Source organism: Oryzias melastigma, linkage group LG13 (genome assembly GCF_002922805.2).
Source record: "Oryzias melastigma strain HK-1 linkage group LG13, ASM292280v2, whole genome shotgun sequence".
NCBI classification, from domain to species: domain Eukaryota; kingdom Metazoa; phylum Chordata; class Actinopteri; order Beloniformes; family Adrianichthyidae; genus Oryzias; species Oryzias melastigma.
In genome coordinates, this window is record NC_050524.1 from 26,701,284 (window position 1) to 26,721,525 (window position 20,242).

A 20,242-nucleotide genomic window follows, 5' to 3' on the forward strand; every position below is an offset into this window, starting at 1 on the left:
TTGAGAATATGACCCAAGGCATAGACAAAAAAGGAAATTAACGTAATACAACCAGCAAATAATGTACTAATTTGTCTGTAATTAATTAATCAGGAATAATGTGTTAATTTGACACCCCTAAAAAAAGGGGTTTTAATCTCATTTGTTCTCTTTCTTCTTGTCTTTATGGTCCCATTCCGATCATCTTTTGATCTATTGTAAAAGAGTTCCCAGTGGTCTTTTAATTGTCTCTATTGTCATTTTTTAGGACATAGTTTCTGCAGAACGGCAGTAGTTCATTAGCAGTTCGCCCCATCCCCATTTCCCATCACTATCTTACAGCCCCTCACACACCCAACCTAACATTAACTAATGCAACACAAATGGTGAGCAATACTGGAGCTGTCCAGCCGTACAGTTTTAAGGCAGATGCCAGCTTGAACGTGTATGAAGTACATGACATTTTCATCAGAGTGAATCTACCATAAACCTCTAAGTCACCATCAGAACAATCAGATTCTACAAAAACTTGGGCAGACAGCAATGATTTACAAGTTTATAAAGCGTTTAAAAAACAGTTTTTTTTCATAATATTTAGCAGAAGAACCTCTCCTTTGACCTGAACGCTGACAGCTCTCATATTCAATCTCCAGTTTATGTTGGAAGAGTTTTTTCAAACTGAGTCGGTGAGAGGAAGTCCATGTAAGGTGAAAGTTATTGATTTTAATCTGTAGTAACTCACAAGTTCTAATTAGCTTTTCTTTCACTACTATAGAGACGTGGGAATGGAGTCTTGGAGAAAGTGATCTTTCCTGTTCCAGACTCAAATTCCATCTGGTCCAGATGATTCAGTGAACTGATGAATGGTTTAGGATCTCCTCTGACATCTGAACTCCTCTGCATCCACTGAACAGAATAAAGATACAAACCTGGGCTGGACAGAGACCTGAAGATTAAATGAAAGATCTTCTAATGCTTTAAATTTAGTGGACACGTTGCTGAAGCTCTCCTGATTTGTTTGAAGGATGTGTTTTATCACGGCGTTCTGGAGTGGGAGAAGGAATGCTGGTCCTCAGAGGAACTAGTTTTGGATCTTCTAGGCTGCACAGGACAGTAATGTAAGATAACTCTGATGAGAAACGCAGCTCAGCATATTTTAAGGCTGCCTGAACTCTCCATTACTGGACAGGAAGCTAGTATTGATCCCATCTGTAACCAAAACGAGAGTGACACTTTCCACTACACGCTCAGCTCTTTTCTCTTGAACATTCAGAAACGACTGAAGCCCAGGTGTTCTCAGGATTTATTAGTACTCTAAAAGAGAAGAATTACACACAGGGAAGGAAAACACAAATCTTCATCAGTGATTACTCTTATCAATGCTTGCAACTTCCTTTATCCTTCCAAATACTTTTACCACAAACTCGACAATCGTACGTTCCGTTTCCATGACGTCCCTTGGAATAGGCTGACCAGGTCTCAGGGGAACTGACAGACAAACCTGTCAGTATCAGTTAGGTGGGAAACCATCCAGCCTGGCAACAATGGAAAGAAAATGAACTATCACTTCCTATTAAAGCTGAAGAACAGCAAAACACACTAAGCAACTTTCAATTTGCTTTTCTGTGTTAAAATTTGTGCATTACAGCAGAAGTAAACTTACCAAGTTGATTTAACTTAAGAATTGTTCTGTGATTTTTAACATTTTCAGATGCAAAGACACATTTTTTACATTGTCCAGGATTATACGTCTTTTTTGATGTGGTGGTAATTGGGCTTCTTTGTAGTCCTACTTCACACATTTGCACTTTTAATTTGGTATGATGTTGTATATACTCTGGAAGAGGACAAACTGAGGAAGAGTCAGTTGCAGTACGAAGAGTGCTGTTAGGAACCATCTAGAAAAGAAAAGCACCCTTAGATCTGAGGATTTGTTGGTTATTATAGGGCTAATCAACTAATCGATTAATTGATTTCTTTTCCTACCATCTAACCTGACTGATATGTCTGAGGTGGAATCGACCTATAACATTAAAGAATTCTTTTAAAATTAGATAATTCGATAATCAAATCAATATTGGAAAATACCATTTGGATTGAGAAACTGTAGATTTACTTCAATATAATGTAAAAACAATCAATTACCATCACAGTGGAGAACACACATGAGATGGCAGCAAAAATGAATCAACCATCATTACAAAGAGATCTGATCATTCTACAGTTTGGTAGAATGTTCTGATAATGTCCTGTTTGTATTATTTTGATGTGGAAAAACAACAGTGGACTGAACTTTATTAAACTAAAATGTGAATGGATTTGACATTAATTTGTGTTTGCTTGTACATATATCTACGGTAATTTACTCTTGATTATCTTGCAAGAAATACAAGGAATCTGGAAAACTTCACCTGCACTGTTCAGTACCAGGTATTTATCTCTGAGTCACACTGGTGGAAGTTTAGGCCATTATACCCCTGTTGGATATGATTAGGATTATGACAAAACAAGACATTTGTAATGCAAGAATATATTATATATATAGATATATTTCTGCATTTTTTAATTAAAAAAGCTTTTGCTAGATAGGAGGAAGAATCTAATATGTACAGGAAATACTAAACGGCCGACCACTTGAGAGGAATTTTTCTGTCTTTCTTTGCTTGGTGGCTGTATAATGGTAGAAAATGACCCCGACCACATCCAGAGAGCTTTTAAAGCCATGTGGAGCTGTTGGATCAAAGAAGCACAGGGCAAGAGAAGCAGAGCCCCGAGGGCAGGAGTCTGGTCACCATCATGAGATTAGAAATAAACTTGGTTGTACCTTTATAAGCTACTACAGGTGTGAGTGGGGCCCCCACCACCACCATCTCCATGAGAAGGAAATGTGTTAAACAAAGGATTGGTAGTTTGGGAGATCAAAGCAGCCGCATGTATGAACCCAACAAGGTGGACAAACTGTTGCAAAAAAGCTGCACGCTCTTAGAAACCAAGTGTGGGTGTGCCCTGAAAAAAATGGGCGACCCATCCTTAGTTTCTGAGGTTGTGTAGATGTCTACACTCTCAACATGTACTGATGTTACCGTGGTTGAAACAACAAAGTGAATACACTTTAAAAGATAACTAATTTGTACTAAATTCATAAGATAGGTTTGATTTCATTTATATTTTACTTTCACGAAAGCACTCGATACACAACCACGTTTTCAAAGCTACACAAATTCCAAAACTACAAAATGCAATTAATTCTAACTACATATCAATGTATGATTGGAAAGGAGTAGATAGGTGACAGATATGTAATTTATTTGTGTTTTTCTATATATTTTTAGATACTATTCTTATATGAGAATTAGAGAGAATTATAGTAAAATATTTTCTTTTTTTGCATTTGAACTATTTTTGTTTTTAAAAGGAAAAAGTACTAAAGTAAATGGCAATTATTCATATTATTCTAGTCGTAGCTCCTATAAACAGATGGATGGACTTATGAAACTGCTTCGTTTACCCATAATCCATTGGACTGTCAGTTAATAAAGTGGTTGTCCTTCATTCATTAAGAATGTTTAAACTACTTTTTATTTGTTTTTCTTTGGGTCTTCAGGTCTAAAAAGATGAACTTTCTCACTTATTCGGATGCTGTGCGTGACTAGTACAGGCGAGAATGTTATTTATGGATTCATTTGTATTTTGTCTAATGTTTTGACTCTACTTTTGACATTCTTTTGTCTTCCAGATGTTAACGAGTGTGAGTTGAGCAAAGGAGGCTGTGAGGGCCAGTGCTGCAACACCATCGGCAGCTATTACTGCAAGTGTCCTGAAGGGAGCAGACTGGGGTCAGATGGCAAGAGCTGTGAGGGTAAGATGGAGAAAAATCAACACTAAGTTGATTATTTGATTTATATTCACTTATGCTTACAGTCTTTTGTTTAAAAATCTAAATGATCTTTTTACATCAAGATAGCTAAACTGAGCAGACATTTTCTCACGCTAAAGGAATTGAAAGAAATTTTCTCCACAACATCATGGTGACCAACTTTCTATCCACAAGCTTAAAAATGTTCTCCCTGCGGGTGTGTGGGTTTTTTCCATGCATCTCGTTTCCTCCCAAAATCCAACAAAACATGCTCCATAGGTTAATTGATGACTCTGAATTGTCCCTTGTGTGTGATTAGAGTGGTAGTGAATGTTTGTCTCTGTGTTTCCATGCATCAGACTGGAAGACAGTCCGGGGTTGTACCCCACTTTTGCCTTTTAGTCGTTAGGTGAGCTCCAAACACTGTCTAGAACAGGGGCGGGCAAACTTATTGTAAGGGTTGTAAAATTTGACAGTAGGGCCGGACCATGACGGGATGTTTAGCATGTCTTGTTAATCTATCTCATTAAGAAGAAAATAATATGGAATCTGGACAAAAATATGCTTTAATTTTCAAATATATATATATATATATGTATTTTAAAATTGAACATTTTTGAGTTTTTATTGGATAACTGTGGCATTTGTTGTCATTTTAGGGCCAATTGCACCCATGGGTTGATATCCCTCAGGAAAAAAAACCCACAAACTTACAAAAATGCTGTGATCATGTGGTATTTGAATGATCAAAAAAATACTTTTTTGACTCAGAAACCCTGCGACAGACTGGTGACCTGTCCAGGGTAAACCCCGCCTTCGCCCATCAGTAACCGGGTTAGGCTCCGGCACCCCCGCGACCCCGAAAGAGACGAAGCGGACAAGAAGATGAATGAATGAAAAGAAAACACTCATGAACCTAAGAAAACAACAAATCTTCACACACCACATACATGCATAATAGCTTAAACAAAGGTCATTTTTTTAGTGCATCATCAATAGGGAGACACTAGAATTACAGGGAAAACAATACATTAATAAGGATTGTTCATGTAATTTATTCCAGTTTGGTGAGCCAGATTGAAAAGTTAAATGGGCCGGATGTGGCCCCCGGGCCATAGTTTGCGCACTCCTGCTCTGGAAAATGGATGGATGAATTTCCTAGTACAACAAACTCTCATGCGAGAACAAAGATCAGTAATGTGGGGAATCTCAACTCATCGGTGCCTGATCAGGTTTACTGTTAAGGATTGAACAATGTCTTGAAACCAACAACTGTACAAACTTGTGTTAATGTGTGTGTTTGTATTCACATGCACTTCTGTGTTTTTATACATACATGTACAAACTTGTACAAGCTTCTCATGTATGCATAAACATTACATTACACCCCTGAGAACAGGGAGTGATTAATAACTATTCCTCATGCAGTTGTTTATTGCAATGAGGAGGAACAGCACAGCTCCCCCTGGTGGTGGGTGAATTATTGAAAAAAATCAACCATAACATTACCTAAAGCATATCTGCAGATCAACCATATTCATGAAAAAAAGTTCACTTTTAGCAACAAAACTGTTTAATTGCTCCTTACTCCAGTTTTGTCATGTAATTCTAATCACAAATACAGTAATATTAGCATAAATCTTGGATGTATCATTCTTGTTGGAGTGTACCGTCTGTTTTTACCTATCATTCATATTACAAGATTCTTTTCTGTGTGCTTTCAGATGTAAACGAGTGTGAGGAGTTCAATGGAGGATGCCAGCAAACATGCATCAACACAGCAGGCTCTTATCACTGTGAGTGCAGCGAAGGGTTCCGCATGCACACAGACGGACGGACCTGCATCGGTAAGATCGCTCCCTAAACCCCCAAAACACAGTTTGGGGACAAATTTGACCTTAATGAAATTGAACGCAAACACTGTTTAAGCCCAACTTAAAAAAACATACGAAAATCTATTTATTAAATATTGAATTATTGGATTATTTTGTGTTAGTGTTTTGAGTAAAATTAACCCATTTCGTTGAATTTTTGGTCTACCATTGTTGCTGAATTCAAAAAAAATTATTTTCAAGAAAAATGTATCAATTTAAACTAGACAAATTAAGCTTGTTCATATTTTCATGGATTGGTGGTGACTGCGACTGTCACTTAGCACTTCTGTTTGCCAGCTGTAGATTTATACTAAGAGTTAGAGTTTTGGATTGACGTGTCTTTAAAGTCATTTACATTTAACACTTTAACTGCCTACTCAATCAAACAATAGAGCAGATTTATTATTAAAACTCTCATTGTGTGTCTTAACAAGGCAATAAGCAGCAGAATATATATTGTTTTGAATTCATTTTAATTTGTTTGGGTGGATAAAGATAGTTTTATTTAAGCTCTAAAACCAGTGTGATATTATATTCTTAGCAAGAGCTTTGGACAGAGTGAAAAAATATTAGGATTTTTGGCATATTCCTTCGAATATAGCCAGAGGTACCAGCTGGATTCATTACCAAATTTTCTGCCTTTGCACAAAAATGATAAACGTCAAACCTTAAACTATAAGGAGGAAACATGTACTCTTATAGGAGACTAAAACAAATGTTTTTCTATTTTAAACTTGTATCTAAACACAAAAACTTTGTTTTTTTCTATTATTTATGGCTCTGTGTCTGCTTCAAAGCTCTGAATTCTTGCTCCATCCTGAATGGTGGATGTGAGCACAGCTGTGTCGACATGGGCAACAATCACTACAAATGTGAATGTCGGGAGAACTACAAGCTGAAGAGAGACGGGAGACACTGTGAACGTGAGTAAGCCGATGCTCTGTAATGAGGCCATGCTAAAGAAACAGTGATCTGTCATCACTCGGATGATCTTTCGTAGCTGCTAAACTGGACAACATAAACCTTTAAAGTGTTCAAAACCATTTGTTTAATGTTTATACTGTATAAGTGTCTTGTTTTGTGGTTCATGTGTTAGTGAGGAACCCCTGTCAGGACAGAAATGGAGGCTGCGCCCAGATCTGTCATTCAAATGTTGGCCACGTGCGCTGCAGCTGCCGCTCTGGTTTTAGATTGGATGGAGATGGCAGGAGCTGTGCAGGTAGGCACTATGCATTCTCTGTATACACCTTTAACTCTTTATAAACAGCAGTTTTGTACCACACTGCATGAAGTCCTTCTTTAGAGGTGTAAACATCAGCACATGTGAAGTCAGTTTCTGTACAGAAAAATCACCTGGCCTCAGTATATCTGTACTGCCCTATATGGAATGCAGGTAGGGGTGTCTGTCAGTTCTGATTCCAAAAAACTAATTTAAAAGGAGTTCCCTCCATAAAATGTCTTAGTTATTAATCTAAAAAGCAGCAAAAAAAGCATGTTTTTTTGGGGGGTGATCAAAAAGTCATGTCATATTTTAGATTTTTCCCACTATGGTTTTGCGTAACTTGATGAAAATGTGATCTGTTTCTATTGAAAGCCCCAGAAAGCCCATTGATTGTCATACAGCTGAATGCGGAAAACATTTGACCCATCACCTAGGGAACGGTGCTGCAGTCATACCCACTGCTGAGAACCATTTGGGGTTTAAACTATCAATGGATATATTTTTTTTATCATTGCCACTGCTACAGTGAAATCAATAATTGCTCTTTGGTCAGTGCATGATTCATTGATTCATTAAAACATGAATTTATTAAGAGAAAAATGAATAAAAAAGTTAATCATTCTGATATTGAAAACAAGAAAACAAATAAATTTTCAGCTAAATATTAAGTCCATCATTCATTAAAAGCAGGAGTTTTCAATTGATAAGGGGATAAAGGTTAAAACATGAAATAAATTATAACAACTATACTTTAAATAGTTATAAGAATGAAAAAAATCATATTACCACATTACAGCTGTCTAAAAACATCCACCATTCCACAATTCCAGCAGATGCAGGTTTAAATTTAAAAATCATTTGTTTTTTACTACGTTTTTATATATATATGTATTAATATAGACATTTGTTCAGTTTGTGAAAAACTAAACTAAACTTAGCTTGACTTGTAGCATCTGCCTGACGCTACAAGTCAAGCAGAGGGGTGACCGAGGTGTGAGGTGTCTTTGATAATCAGCAGAGAGAAATTACTCACTCACTTCAAATGTTTGGTATCACTTAATTGTGATTTAGCATTTATTTATTTATTCATTTATTTGACAGAGACATTGCATATTTACAGGCATTGCTGTCAATGCACCAGAGTTAGCTCGAGAACTATTTTTCATCTGCTGTCCCTGGACTGATGGTAAAATTGTCTCCCTATAAAAACATAAAGTTTGAAGCAAAATGCAATTCAAGCATAAAGAGAGAAAAAAAAAGAACATTTGAACCAACACTATTCTCCACTCTCAGTGCAGACACTCTTCGCCCTTTTTGTTATTTTTTCTTTTCTAAAACTCTCCACAGACATCTCCTGCATTCATCTTGTAGCATCTGCAGAAGATTTGCTTTGTGTGACTTGACTTTTGTTCATATCTTTGCTACATTTAGCCCTTGATCTAAAACAGACCCATTTTTGTAACAGTTTGCTCCAGTGCAGATCCATTTCACAGATAATGATGGATTTGAGTAGCTTCACAAAGCATCTTCTTATTCATAAATTGTACATTTCTTTGTCTTTCTTTAAAAAGCCTGAGTCTTTTGTGAGTCATCGGCTACGTGGCCAGATGAGTCTGTTTCCAACAAAAACTTTGGAGATGAGAAAACTTTATGAGTTTGAGGAATGAACAATCCTCTGGTCTTTGGAGAAATTTTATAGTTTTCGTTTTGCAACATTACAAAGCAGATAAATCTTTCACAACATGACATGTTTCACCTATTTGTGTGCACATTTGACTGTTGCTCCTCTCCCATAGACATTGATGAATGCAGCGCTGGCTCTGCCCAGTGTTCTCATGCTTGTGTCAACACGGTGGGCTCCTTTAGGTGTGTGTGTCATCCAGGATTTGAGCTCGGTGCTGATGAAAAGCAGTGCTATCGTGAGTAAAGATATTCCTCTGATGTTCCATCCTTCCTTCAAATAGTCAAAATACAGCTGAGACATAAGAAATGTGTTATTTTGAGCAATGTCAGAATATATATTTTTATCATGCTAACATTGACAAATTAAATGTCTTTTTGGAGTAAAATTTTGGAGAAACAGGAAATAAAAAGTGTTGTTCAGCAAATCACCTGAATCAATTACATTAACATCTTCACATGAAGATTTCTATTTTTAATCATTTAGATTACCGGTAAACATGTTTTTTTTTTTTACATATTTTCACACTAAAACCAATTTATTTTGATCAATTATCTTGTGATATAAACTGAGCAAAGATTAAACCTTATTAACAGATGAATTATTGTATGAAAAAATGCCAACGGAAAAGAAAATAGATTTTTTAAATCCATTCATTAAATTGTCAAACCCTGCCCTAAAATGACTTTTTATTTTGTGATAAATTGTGAAACTCGTGATTTTGTGTCTTCTAACAGGAAGAGACTGAATGATAGAGACTGAAAATGCCAGACTTCAAACTTTGAATTTGATGTGATAACTTACTAGGGGGAAATAAAAAAAATCAATTTTAGTTTCATATCTAAATACATATTTGATCTTCACGTGATTTTTTTTACTAAACATGTGCTAGCTTCTTGCTAAAAATGTGTTGGCTTCTTGCTAAACGTGCGTTAGCTTCTAGCTAAATGTGTGTTCGCTTCCAGCTCTAGCTTAGTTAGCTTAACTAGAAATTAATTAGGTCCAATGGCATGTGAAACATTTAGGGCTGTTATTTTTATCTTCTTTCTACAACAAATTTTGTGCAGCATATTTTCATTCAATAAATTAAAGAAAACTTTTTTGTTTCAGTTATCCCTTCCAAAAAGTTGTGTATTTAAGTGTAAAAATAAGTCTACTTGAAGTTTTCTTTTTATAAACTATCTATGTTGTGAACCTAAAATGTTCCAATTTACTTTGAAGAGATATTCAATTAGTATACTTCTGCAGAATTCTTGCTTTACTGTATTTATACTCAAGTATACTTAATAAAATAAACTTTAAGGGTGCTACTTTTAGCTAAGGGTAGCTAACTATACATGTTACTGCATGACAAGGTATGTGTTTTAACTTTGAGGTGGTTGTGCTTCTTTCACCTCCAGGCATCGAGATGGAGATTGTGAATAGCTGCGAGAAGAACAATGGAGGGTGTTCCCATCACTGTGAGCATACCACCAGTGGACCCCTCTGCTCCTGCAACAATGGCTTCCAGCTAAACCATGACATGAAGACCTGTGTTGGTGTGCCTAAGTTTAAAAACTGCCTCAGGTTTTTCTCTCCCTTTTTTGTCTGTCTTGCCAACCCATAAAAACTTTGTGTAGACAGTGATGAGTGTGCCAGCGAGGAGTCCTGCTGCAGCCAGGTCTGTAGAAACTACCCCGGTGGCTACGAGTGCAGCTGCAGAGCTGGTCTCAGACTGAACCCAGACGGCTGTGGATGTGATGGTAAAAACTCGTTTTAGAAGTCATGGCCCATAAATAGCCGAACATTTGAAACAGAACATCTGTCAAAGGGAGAAAAGTTGCAGCAATCACATTGTCCAGATATGTGGAAGATGCTAAATCAAATGCAGATTCTAAATAAAGTTTCACAAAAGGTACTTTGGCAAACTCCAGAACAATTTATTTCCTGCTAAATGTATGCAACATTCTTTATAGACATTGATGAGTGTCTGGCCGAGACATCCGGCTGTGAGCATTACTGCATCAACACCTTAGGATCATACGAGTGTTTTTGTCCAAAAGGATTCCGCTTGAACCATGACAAGCACTCCTGCATCTGTGAGTAGATGCATGACAAATAGCAATGCACAAAATTTGAAATGCTGCAGAAAAACGAATCATCACGACAACTTTAAATCTGTTCCTGTGTGGGGCGTGTTTAGCACTGTATGGAGAAGAACTGCAAGAAGAAGAGGAGGAGGAAGACGAGGAAGAGGAGCCGTTGGATCTTAGTCGCTTTCAAGATTTGCTGCTTCATAGGAACCCTCAGCTCCTGCAGTACACATCAGCCCTGCGCTCCCATCCTAGTGTCCATGATGCTGGTGTTCATGACAGTAAAGAAGACGTAGAGAGAGAGCTGATGCTGGACACTCACATAGGTATCGTGAAGTACTTTATATTTGATGGTATTTTATTCCTTTGAAATGTTGAGACCTGAAACTACCCTATCAACTGATTTGTTGTACAGTGTGTCTAGGAGGCTACTTTGGGGATGACTGCACTTTAAGCTGTGAAGATTGTGTGAATGGAGCGTGTACGGAGAGCAATGATCCATGTCATTGCTTACCTGGCTGGACTGGGATTATCTGCAATGAAAGTAAGTGTCATGAAAATTGGTAAATTTGAAGTTCTTATTTTTAGAAAACGTATTTGTTTGGATGTTTTATCCTTTAGAGGGGATCTATGTACCCTTAATCAAGGTCTAAAGCCAATGAAGTCACATCCACATTTGTTTTGCTGCGGGATACAAGGTGTTGTAAATGCTTATCGATCACAGAAAGGTAAAGTAAAGGTAAAGTAGTTGAGTCGCTAACGCATTCTGTCTCCAAACTCATATATATGTGCGGTTTAGGTCCCCTCTGCGTCACTTTTTGGGTGTCCCCAACTCATCATTTTGGCTTGCTGGTTGTTCCCATTAAAAAAGGGGTCTCCAACCTCCAGACCACGAACCAGTACCGGTCTGAGGCCGGGCCACAGACAGGGAGAAAAAAGCCATACACTAGTCAGGGGTCCCCAACCCTCAGGACGCAAACCGGTACTGGTTTTGTGTCGGGTACTGCGTCCGGTACCACGTCGGAACAGCCTGCACGTCAAAAAAACGACGAGTTGGGGACAACCAAAACGTCAAAAATGGACGCAGAGGGGGCCCAAACTATACGTCCACATATGACATATTGGGAGTAAGATTCTGTAGCAAACACAGGCACACCAAATGGGTTTTTCACATTTTTAACCCCCCAAGAAGCCCGCTAGTGCTGTTCAAGTTATAATTGCGTATTCCTTGCGCACAGTTTGACTGTTAGAAATGAGGAAATGAGACAATCAGAGTTTGCGTGCCATCAGTAAGTGCCCTGTACTCGCATCTAGCCACTAGAGTGTTGCAGAAGGGCACTGTATGGCATCACGTGTGTTATTAACATTACAATAGTTCATGATACGCTAACCACACACACGACAATGGTATACGTTCTAGTTTCATGATGTCTCTTAAGGTGGCCAGACAAGCGTCAAGGGAATCAAAAGACAGTCCCATGCTTCCCTTACGGTCCAGTAGCTCCTGTCTACAATGGGCTTGGACAACCCACATACACCTGTATTCGTCAAACCTCGTTTGGGTGCATGTGACAAAGTGAGGCTCTATTGCCCAAGCCTTGTTCTATGATTAATGCCTTTTTGTCTGGGCCACATTCTTCAAAAGCATAAGATACTAGACAACCAGAGTAGAATTCTTATTTCTAATTCCTCATCTTCTTGTCTCCCCAGCGTGTCCCAGGGGGACCTATGGACAGACCTGTAACAACTTGTGCCTCTGTCAGAACGGAGGCTCGTGTGACCCTGTGACTGGGAGGTGTTTGTGCCCTCCTGGGGTAGAAGGACAGTTCTGTGAGGAAGGTCAGTAAATCCACCATGAATACTCACATACACATTTAGCTATTGCAGTAGGCTCTTTATAAAATTTCTACAAATGAAAAACAGAAGTTTATAGGAAAAAATACATAAAAAAATGAGAAAATGTAAAAACTAAAAAAATTAGGTTGAGTGGATAAATATATGTTCAAAAGTATTTAGCAGCTTATTGTTACTTTATGTACATGCTAGAATTTGTTCTAATTTTATCATTTCAAAAAACACAATGTAAAATTATTTACAGCTTATTCAAATGATTTCAACGTGAATAAATATGATCACACTGAATATTGAGACATTTTTATTAAAAATAAAAATAAAAAAGGAATTCTCCAAATAAGTTGATGTAGCTTCAAAAGTATGAACACAGCTGTTGAAGTTGTTTACATTCACTTGTTTACACCAACAAAACCACGCTACATGGTTTCTCACATGGTTGTTTTACTGAATTATTACATCATAGACATATCACTTATCACAGGAAAGGATGCTCTGTTGTTCTGGGCATTTATTTGCACATCAGATATCATAAATGACCTCACAAAACCAACTTGAGCTTAGGTAGCAAATATTAAAAAAAATTACTTTTCTTCTAAATTGTAGAAACTTGTGGTTGTAACTTCAAAATGTTGTCCTTTGGTGTCACTTAGGTGAAAATGCCAGACACCATGGTGTATGGATGTTGTTCCATAGATTATGTTTAGAGAATTTAGTGACTAATGACACAGAACAAAACAAGATGATACATGATGGATTAAAAAGAGTCATATGACATTGTTCTCACACACACAGGTTGTCCGAGGGGGTATTTCGGGCGTCACTGCAAAGCCAAGTGTAAATGCCTCAACGACGGACCCTGCCACCGCTCACATGGAGCTTGTCTCTGCTCTCCTGGGTTTTACGGTCGCTTTTGCCATCTTGGTGAGTTAGTAAAAAGTTCAAGCAAGGCAGCAGATGCTACACATTATTGATGACATTAAATGCTTTTCATTTATAGTCATTACTATGATTGCTGGGTTAATACTGATTAATTACAAAAAGTATGTCAGTCAAGCTGGATTAGATCATGTTAATCATGTTTTACACACATTTTGAGTCATTTGAGCTGACAGTTTGGATTGGTGTCTGTCCATTTGTGATGGATGGATAGACAAACTAATAGATGAATGAATGGAGAGATGGATAGATGAACGAATGGATGAAGAATTGATTGAGAGGTGGTTGATAAATCTGAATATGCAATTCCACCTAGGGATAATAAAGTAAATCTGAATCTGGTTATATGAATAAATGGATGGAAGGATAGATAAACAACTGGATGTATAGGTGGATCCACGGATGGATGGATGGATCCAGTAATGGAGGGATGGATTGTAAATCTGAACACACAATATCCTGCAAGGAACTATACAGTGAATATAAATCTAAATCTGGTTAGATGAATGAATTGATCAGAGGGATATATGGATAACTGGGTGGATAGATAGATGAATATATCAATGAATAGATGGGAGGGTGGATGGATGGATACATGAAGGGTTTGGATAGACAGATGGATGGATATTGAGCCTTTCTTTCAGTACTTAGAGCTCTATTCTGGTGTCTCACTCTCCGAACTCGGCCGTTTTGATGGCGGCACCAAATGGGAGGGCAGCTCTCTGGGCAGCCAGTATCCCTCCAGTTTTCCCTCGATGAGGTGGACTGCTAAAGCAAACTCCTCGTTGTCCAGCATGCCATCCCCGTCGACATCAGACAACCTCCAGACGTGAGCAAGAACAGAGTTGGGGAGGAGGGTGGTGGTCATCCACTCTTTGACTTTGGTTCCACTAAGCTTTCCATCGCGTGGACTTAGACTGTAGAAAATCTCATCGTATTTAGGCTTGCATTTCTCCACAACCCATTCATCAAAGTCCATCTCGCTGCTGTCATCGTCTCTGGGAAGCTCCTTGAATGGGTCTTTTTTGAAATACTCACGTCTAAACGTCCCCAGAAACTCCCCATCCAGCATGCCAGGCAGGGACTTTTTTCTTTCTTCCTGTTGTTGGAGTAAAGGAATCAAACTGGCTATGTCAGTGGTGAGCAGTTTGTCCAAGGAGGCCATCAGACTTGGCTTCAGTGCCTTGAACTTTGAGAAGTCTTGACCCAGAAGTTTTTCCTGAAAATGATTACATTCGATTAAGTGTTGTGTAACACACTACAGAGGATAATACACTCAGGTGTGAGAGTTATGTTGAATTTCAAGAGATTGTGTGACCTGCATCTTGGTGCAGTCTGGGAAGTCACCAGCTGGAACTCTGTGCTGTTGCTGGATCTTGGTGAAGATTGCAGGGAGCTCGTAGATAAGATTGTGTCTCTTGTTTTCTTTGCAAAAAAATGTTGGCATCTTTTGCTTCAGGTAACTGATAATATGTGCATGAGCCTGGAAAGAGAGCAGATCAGGCATGAGATCAACATGTCATCAGTAGTGGTGCCACAAACAATTATTTTAACAGTCGACTAATTTCTGATTATTTTGTCTGATTAGTCGACTAATTGGGTAATGTGCAAACTGGATGCAAAGCACACATCTTAACTATTGTTAGCTTTAAACAAACTAAAAACTAGTGTGAATGCTGTAAGCTGAATTTGGCTGCTGAAGAAATTTATAGCTGACGCTGATAGCTGAAAACACTGAAGCCGATAGCCAGCTAAAATGTTTACTAAATGCCAAATTAGCCTAAAAAACTGAAAAAGGACAAAGTTAGCAAAAAAAGGTAGCATGCAGCTGAAATATTAGCTAAACTACAAAGTAGCCTAAAAAACAAAACAAAAAAGGCCTAAATTAGCCCAAATAGCTAGCTTGTAGCTGAAATGTTAGCGTAACTCCAAAATAGCCTAAAAGTTCTTAATAAATGCCAAAAATAGTCCAAAAAGCTAGCATAATGCCATTATAACTTTACTACACTCTGACTCCATGTTTACCATTTACCATATAATATACAGGAACGACTAATTGACTATTAAATTAGTTGTTGACTATTTTAATAGTCGATTAGTTGTCGATTAGTCATGGCTAGGGTTGGGCACCGAAGTTCGGTTCCAAGTAGGAACCGTTATGATTTGCGCGGTTCTACCGAAACCGAAAGATGAGGCTGCAAACGGTGCCGGATTTCGGTTCCAAATTCCATTGAAGTTTCATTTGTCTGTGGACATGTCAATCACTTGTACTCCCTTCTGATTCTTTACGATTCAGCCTATCTATTTACTTTCTTGTGTTCGTGGGCGGGCTCATATAAAACCGCCGAGATGGTCGGCTTCCGCAACGTCGGTGGGCGGGACTTTCGCTGTGAATAGTGGAGTTTCCGCAATTTTTAAACAACGCTGGAGCCCCATCCCAAAATGAAACAATGAATCGTTTCCTCCTTGTTGGGCTGCTAATAGCAGAAAGCTCGGCTCGGCTCCGCCCACCACCACAGCGGGTCGTCATCATCTGCTGCGCTTTGCAGCCGTGTGATTGACATTTATCTTCCGCCTTATTTTATTGAAATAAAATATTGCTTTTGCCCAAAAACAACTGCAAATAAATGCCACATTCCTGATTTAATTTAATAAAATGTCAGGCTAAAATTTCAAGGACGTTTAAGTTTATTTAAGACGGAGTTTTATGTTATGCTTTATATTACGTGCGCACAGCTGCACGGCAGGAGGGAGTCTGCGCTTGTTTGAAGCCGTTCTGCTTTGATTTAGGAAGATAAAGGCATTATTTTTTATTACTGAAGTACCGCAATAAGCACCGAAAGGGAACCGAAACCGAAACAAAAGAACCGCGGTAGCACCGGAACCGCATCAGATCCCATCGGTGCCCAACCCTAGTCGTGGCAGCCCTGGTCATCAGGTATGATAAGATGAGCCCTGGCTGTATTACCCTCACTAAACGTGCCCTCTTAACCAGGTCGTTCAGCTTGCGCACAGCAGCGTTGCGTGGCAGATTCCTTATGTCCGTCAGTAAGTCCTCCTCCTCCAGCTCTATGAGCTTGAAGTGGTCACATTTCTGTCTGGGCTCCGACCAAAAGGATCCAATATAAACCCGCAGAATCTCAGGGGTTCGAAACACTTTCCCTAATGACCACATGAGGGCGCCATACACCCTCACGAGCTGCTGAGAGTCCACTCTGTCGGCTTTGTTGAGAACCACACGCAGCTTGTCCTCGTAGCCACACAGAGCCCCAAAAGCGTGGGTGAGCTCATCCGAGAACTCGAGTTTATGTGCATCAAACAGCAGGATGATCCGATCCACACGCTCTGCAAACCAGCGGAGGACTGCTTGGAAGTCGTAGCCTGTGGGGCAGGAAGAAAAACACAGGCTTTTCATTACCAGTGCATTGAACACATCCCAGTAGTGCTTTCTGGTTTCAGGCCAACATAGTTACACCCATCAAGAACAAAAAAAAAAAGTGCTGCTCAGTTACTTACTGCTTACCTTCTCTTCTCTGGGCTTCTTCAAGTCAGTTTTCACCGTAAATACTCCAGACAGAAAGTATGGAATAACTCTGATTGTGTGATAATCTGAAGAAATTGGCCAATTACAATAAACACCCATTCTTTTAAGTAGTATCTTCTTACAGCTTTTAATATCTAAAGACCCACTCTGATTAAGCCTGTGTTTTTTAAATGTTTTTGTGGCATTTTTCTGACATATATAAAGAAAATCAGGATTAAAACTTGCATTTCTGAGTATTTCTTTTATTCAATTCATTGTGAATCAGGAGCAAAGGAGTAGCCGTTTGAAAAAGAGCTAATTATTAATGAAGAAAATACACTTGGTGGGTCACAAGCTCGCTGCTTTACTCCATTCTGATGCATCTGCTTGTAGACAACTAGGTTCATGTACGTCCTAATTTTCCTTAAACTGTATCGTTGGATAGTTCCAATATTGCTCGCCATAATTGTTGCACCAGTAATATTAGGTTGGGAATGTAAGGAAGCATGCTAGCCAAAGAACCTGTAAATAGAGAGCTCTCACTAAAAAATCTTGCAAAAAAGGGATTTTATGAAGAGTATTTATGAGTCCATTGTGTTCTGATTATGAGCATTTTTATGGTTTATATAAATTAAACTAAAATACTCTCTTTTTTTCACAAAAATGTTCAAATTCAACACATTCCTGTCTACATTTGCCAATCTAGTGACCACTGCTTTTTTGCAATGACTTCTGGGAAATTTCTAGTCCACTGGATTTTTAAATTGTAGATTAGGACAGCTCTACAGAATGGTGAATTCGAACACAGCCTTCAATTGCTGAGGAAATTCCTGCTGGTAATTCCAGCACTTTTCAGCATCTGTTGTGATGAGTAACCATGACAACTAGAACATTATTTACGTTTTGGATTAGGTGACTTCCAAAGTCTTAGTAATTCCTAGAATAAGGCAATAAATCTGGAGCAGTTAAAGATGTAAGGCTAAAAAAAAAGCAAAGACTGGGATATTTCAGCAATTTATTCTTTCTGTCGTCACTGCTAATGTTGAAGGCTTTGGTAAAAGAAGCCAAATAGATTAGCCTGAAGAGCTAATGAGGAGGCGGAGGGGATGTCAGGAATGCATTTGGACTAACATGCAAACTTCAGACAAATGTAGATGTATTTCTATTCTTCAACAGTAATATATTTTGCATTTTCTCCCAAAAGGCAAAGAAGAAGTTGCCCCCTCCCACCTCGGCTTAGTTTTCGTTTGGCAGCTGTCAGGATGCCCGGGGTGTCGATTATGCTGATGTTTTCAAGGACTTTATTTGGCATCTGGACACACTGAAACCTATAAAATAAATACAAATTTCTCTAGTAAAAACACTGAATTTGTATCTCCTTAAAGACAAGGATACATTTTTTTTTAAATATCTTTGAGTTGAATATGTCATTTTGTTTTTTTACCTGTTGAGAAAAGAATTTCCAAACGGGTCCAGGTGTCGAAAAGGCTTTTTTGGGTCCATTGTGAGGGCGTTCCCAGGAATGATTTGTTCCCCTGGTCCATACATGAGGGCAGTGAAGCAGTCGGTGGTTGGCTCTGGTCCCACTCTGCTACCAAGAAAGTCCTGCTCGATGAGATACCTGAGGACGGATGGGTTGGCGCTCGCGTCACCCTTCTTTCAGAACAACACCCCACATATAAGGCAGCCCCCCTGTGAGACTTACCTGATGAAAGTCGTCTTTCCCGTTGAGTACTGACCCATCACCAGCACCATGGGCTTGTTGTCGAAATCTGCATCCTCGTAGCTCGGCGAGTGATAGTGATGGAAAGCGTAGTATTTCTCGATGGGTAGCAGCCTTTTGTAATAAAGGTTCTTCAGCTCCTCCGTCACCATGTTGACGTCCTCCAGTATTTTAGGAGTTCTCCTAAATCTTCTTAAAGACATGCTAGAAAAGCTGTAGTCTTGAAGGGTTCTATGTGCACGCAGCTCGGGTTCTAAAGAGCAAACTGGGAGAACTTGCACAACTGAAATCCTCTGATTCTCTCAGCTGTCTGCTCCATCCTGCAGCGGGACACGGAGAGGGTGGAGAGGGCGTAACTGGAGCCTGCAGCTGCGTCGAACACAGGGCCAGCATCAAGAGGGACAGGGTGGAGTGCAGTTCAGGCTTTGTTGATGACCAGGGACGATCTTGGCAAGAATGATCCGCAGTGATTATAGTTCTGGTAGTTCCCTTAATTTGAGAAAGGGCTTTCAAGTCAATGTGATCTGATTAAAAACAAACTAATACCTGTTGTTTGCTTCTGTATGGGTGGTGCAGCACACTGAGGATTAAGTTGATTAAAATGAGAAAAATTGGAGATAATCGGATGAATTAGATAAATAGACATTTGGTGCTATGAAAATATTTTATGTTTTGTTTGCTTAAACTAGAACTTTTAGCTTATTTTCCCTCAAACTCCTAATAAACAAAGAATTGTTTTCTCTTCAATACCAATAAAATGTCATAATGGAACTTCACCATCACAAATGGGCGTGAATCTGTCAAAACAACACCCATATTTTCTCTACAATAGCACATAAGCATGAGAACAGTCCTGCCTAGCTCCCAGCTGCCTTCATTTGCAGTATTTGCACTGATCTCATGCACTCCTCAGCTTGTCCCAGGTGGACTCATGGAGCCGGCTGCTCCAAGGAATGCAACTGTGATCGAGAACATTCTGCTGGCTGTGACCCGAAAACAGGGAGCTGTTTCTGTAAGGCTGCATACCAAGGCCCACAGTGTGAGAGAGGTAGGAGCACCTAACACTTTTACTTTGTAGAACGTCGCTGAAAAGGGATAAGCTACGTAAATTCATTTCTGAAATAACAATATGGTGCAGAAAGATACTTAAATTATTTAAATTTTTTAAGTGAATTATTATTTCCTCAAGTTTTTTTGTTCAGCCATCATAGTAATCCCTTCAAACCGTTTGTCCTTCTTGCAATCCAAAAGCTTGTGATCCGGGCTTTTTTGGTGCCGGCTGTAAGCAGACATGTGACTGTCCAAGCAGAGGGTCATGTGACCCCACAACTGGAGCGTGCAGCCAGCAGTGTCCTGCAGGCTTTCATGGAGATCAGTGCAAGCAGGGTATGACCAAACAATAAAAGAAATGTTTACATGGAGAAAAATGAGAAGAAAACAGAAACTAGATATAAAGCATGTGCTAGTGTGAATGCTGTCAGCTGAATGTTGGCATGCTGAAAACACTGCAGCTGATAGCTTC

The 20,242-nt window shown here is 39.0% G+C and overlaps 2 protein-coding genes across 4 annotated transcripts in view; one reads left to right on the top strand and one right to left on the bottom strand.

The window, feature by feature from the left end:
* megf6 (multiple EGF like domains 6) overlaps window positions 1-20,242 on the top strand; it is a 56,574-nt gene that overhangs the window by 10,165 nt on the left and 26,167 nt on the right. For 2 of the 3 annotated variants that reach the window (XM_024277798.2, XM_024277796.1), the window contains 14 exons: window positions 3,716-3,838; window positions 5,560-5,682; window positions 6,507-6,632; window positions 6,806-6,928; window positions 8,728-8,850; window positions 10,013-10,150; window positions 10,232-10,354; window positions 10,568-10,690; window positions 10,795-11,010; window positions 11,100-11,228; window positions 12,395-12,523; window positions 13,331-13,459; window positions 19,634-19,768; window positions 19,972-20,106. In XM_024277798.2, coding sequence (XP_024133566.1) covers window positions 3,716-3,838; window positions 5,560-5,682; window positions 6,507-6,632; window positions 6,806-6,928; window positions 8,728-8,850; window positions 10,013-10,150; window positions 10,232-10,354; window positions 10,568-10,690; window positions 10,795-11,010; window positions 11,100-11,228; window positions 12,395-12,523; window positions 13,331-13,459; window positions 19,634-19,768; window positions 19,972-20,106 — 1,875 coding nt within the window. The remainder of the gene's footprint in view (window positions 1-3,715; window positions 3,839-5,559; window positions 5,683-6,506; window positions 6,633-6,805; window positions 6,929-8,727; window positions 8,851-10,012; window positions 10,151-10,231; window positions 10,355-10,567; window positions 10,691-10,794; window positions 11,011-11,099; window positions 11,229-12,394; window positions 12,524-13,330; window positions 13,460-19,633; window positions 19,769-19,971; window positions 20,107-20,242) is intronic. The other variant, XM_036214944.1, reaches the window with a different exon arrangement.
* LOC112149846 (EH domain-containing protein 2) lies at window positions 12,696-19,499 on the bottom strand. Its single transcript, XM_024277799.2, has 6 exons — window positions 18,703-19,499; window positions 18,442-18,618; window positions 18,228-18,325; window positions 16,443-16,855; window positions 14,793-14,957; window positions 12,696-14,693 (listed from the first exon to the last, which is right to left on the bottom strand). Exons 1-6 carry the CDS (start codon window positions 18,921-18,923, stop codon window positions 14,130-14,132), a joined length of 1,638 nt encoding a protein of 545 aa, XP_024133567.1. The 5' UTR covers window positions 18,924-19,499; the 3' UTR covers window positions 12,696-14,129.

Coding starts and splice junctions, on each gene's coding strand:
- LOC112149846 (XM_024277799.2), bottom strand. CDS start 18,923: ATGTCTTTAAGAAGATTTAGGAGAACTCCTAAAATACTGGAGGACGTC. Junction 14,958..16,442: donor AGAGGGCACGTTTAGTGAGG/GTAATACAGCCA, acceptor CTCTCTTTCCAG/GCTCATGCACATATTATCAG. Junction 14,694..14,792: donor CAGACTGCACCAAGATGCAG/GTCACACAATCT, acceptor AATCATTTTCAG/GAAAAACTTCTGGGTCAAGA.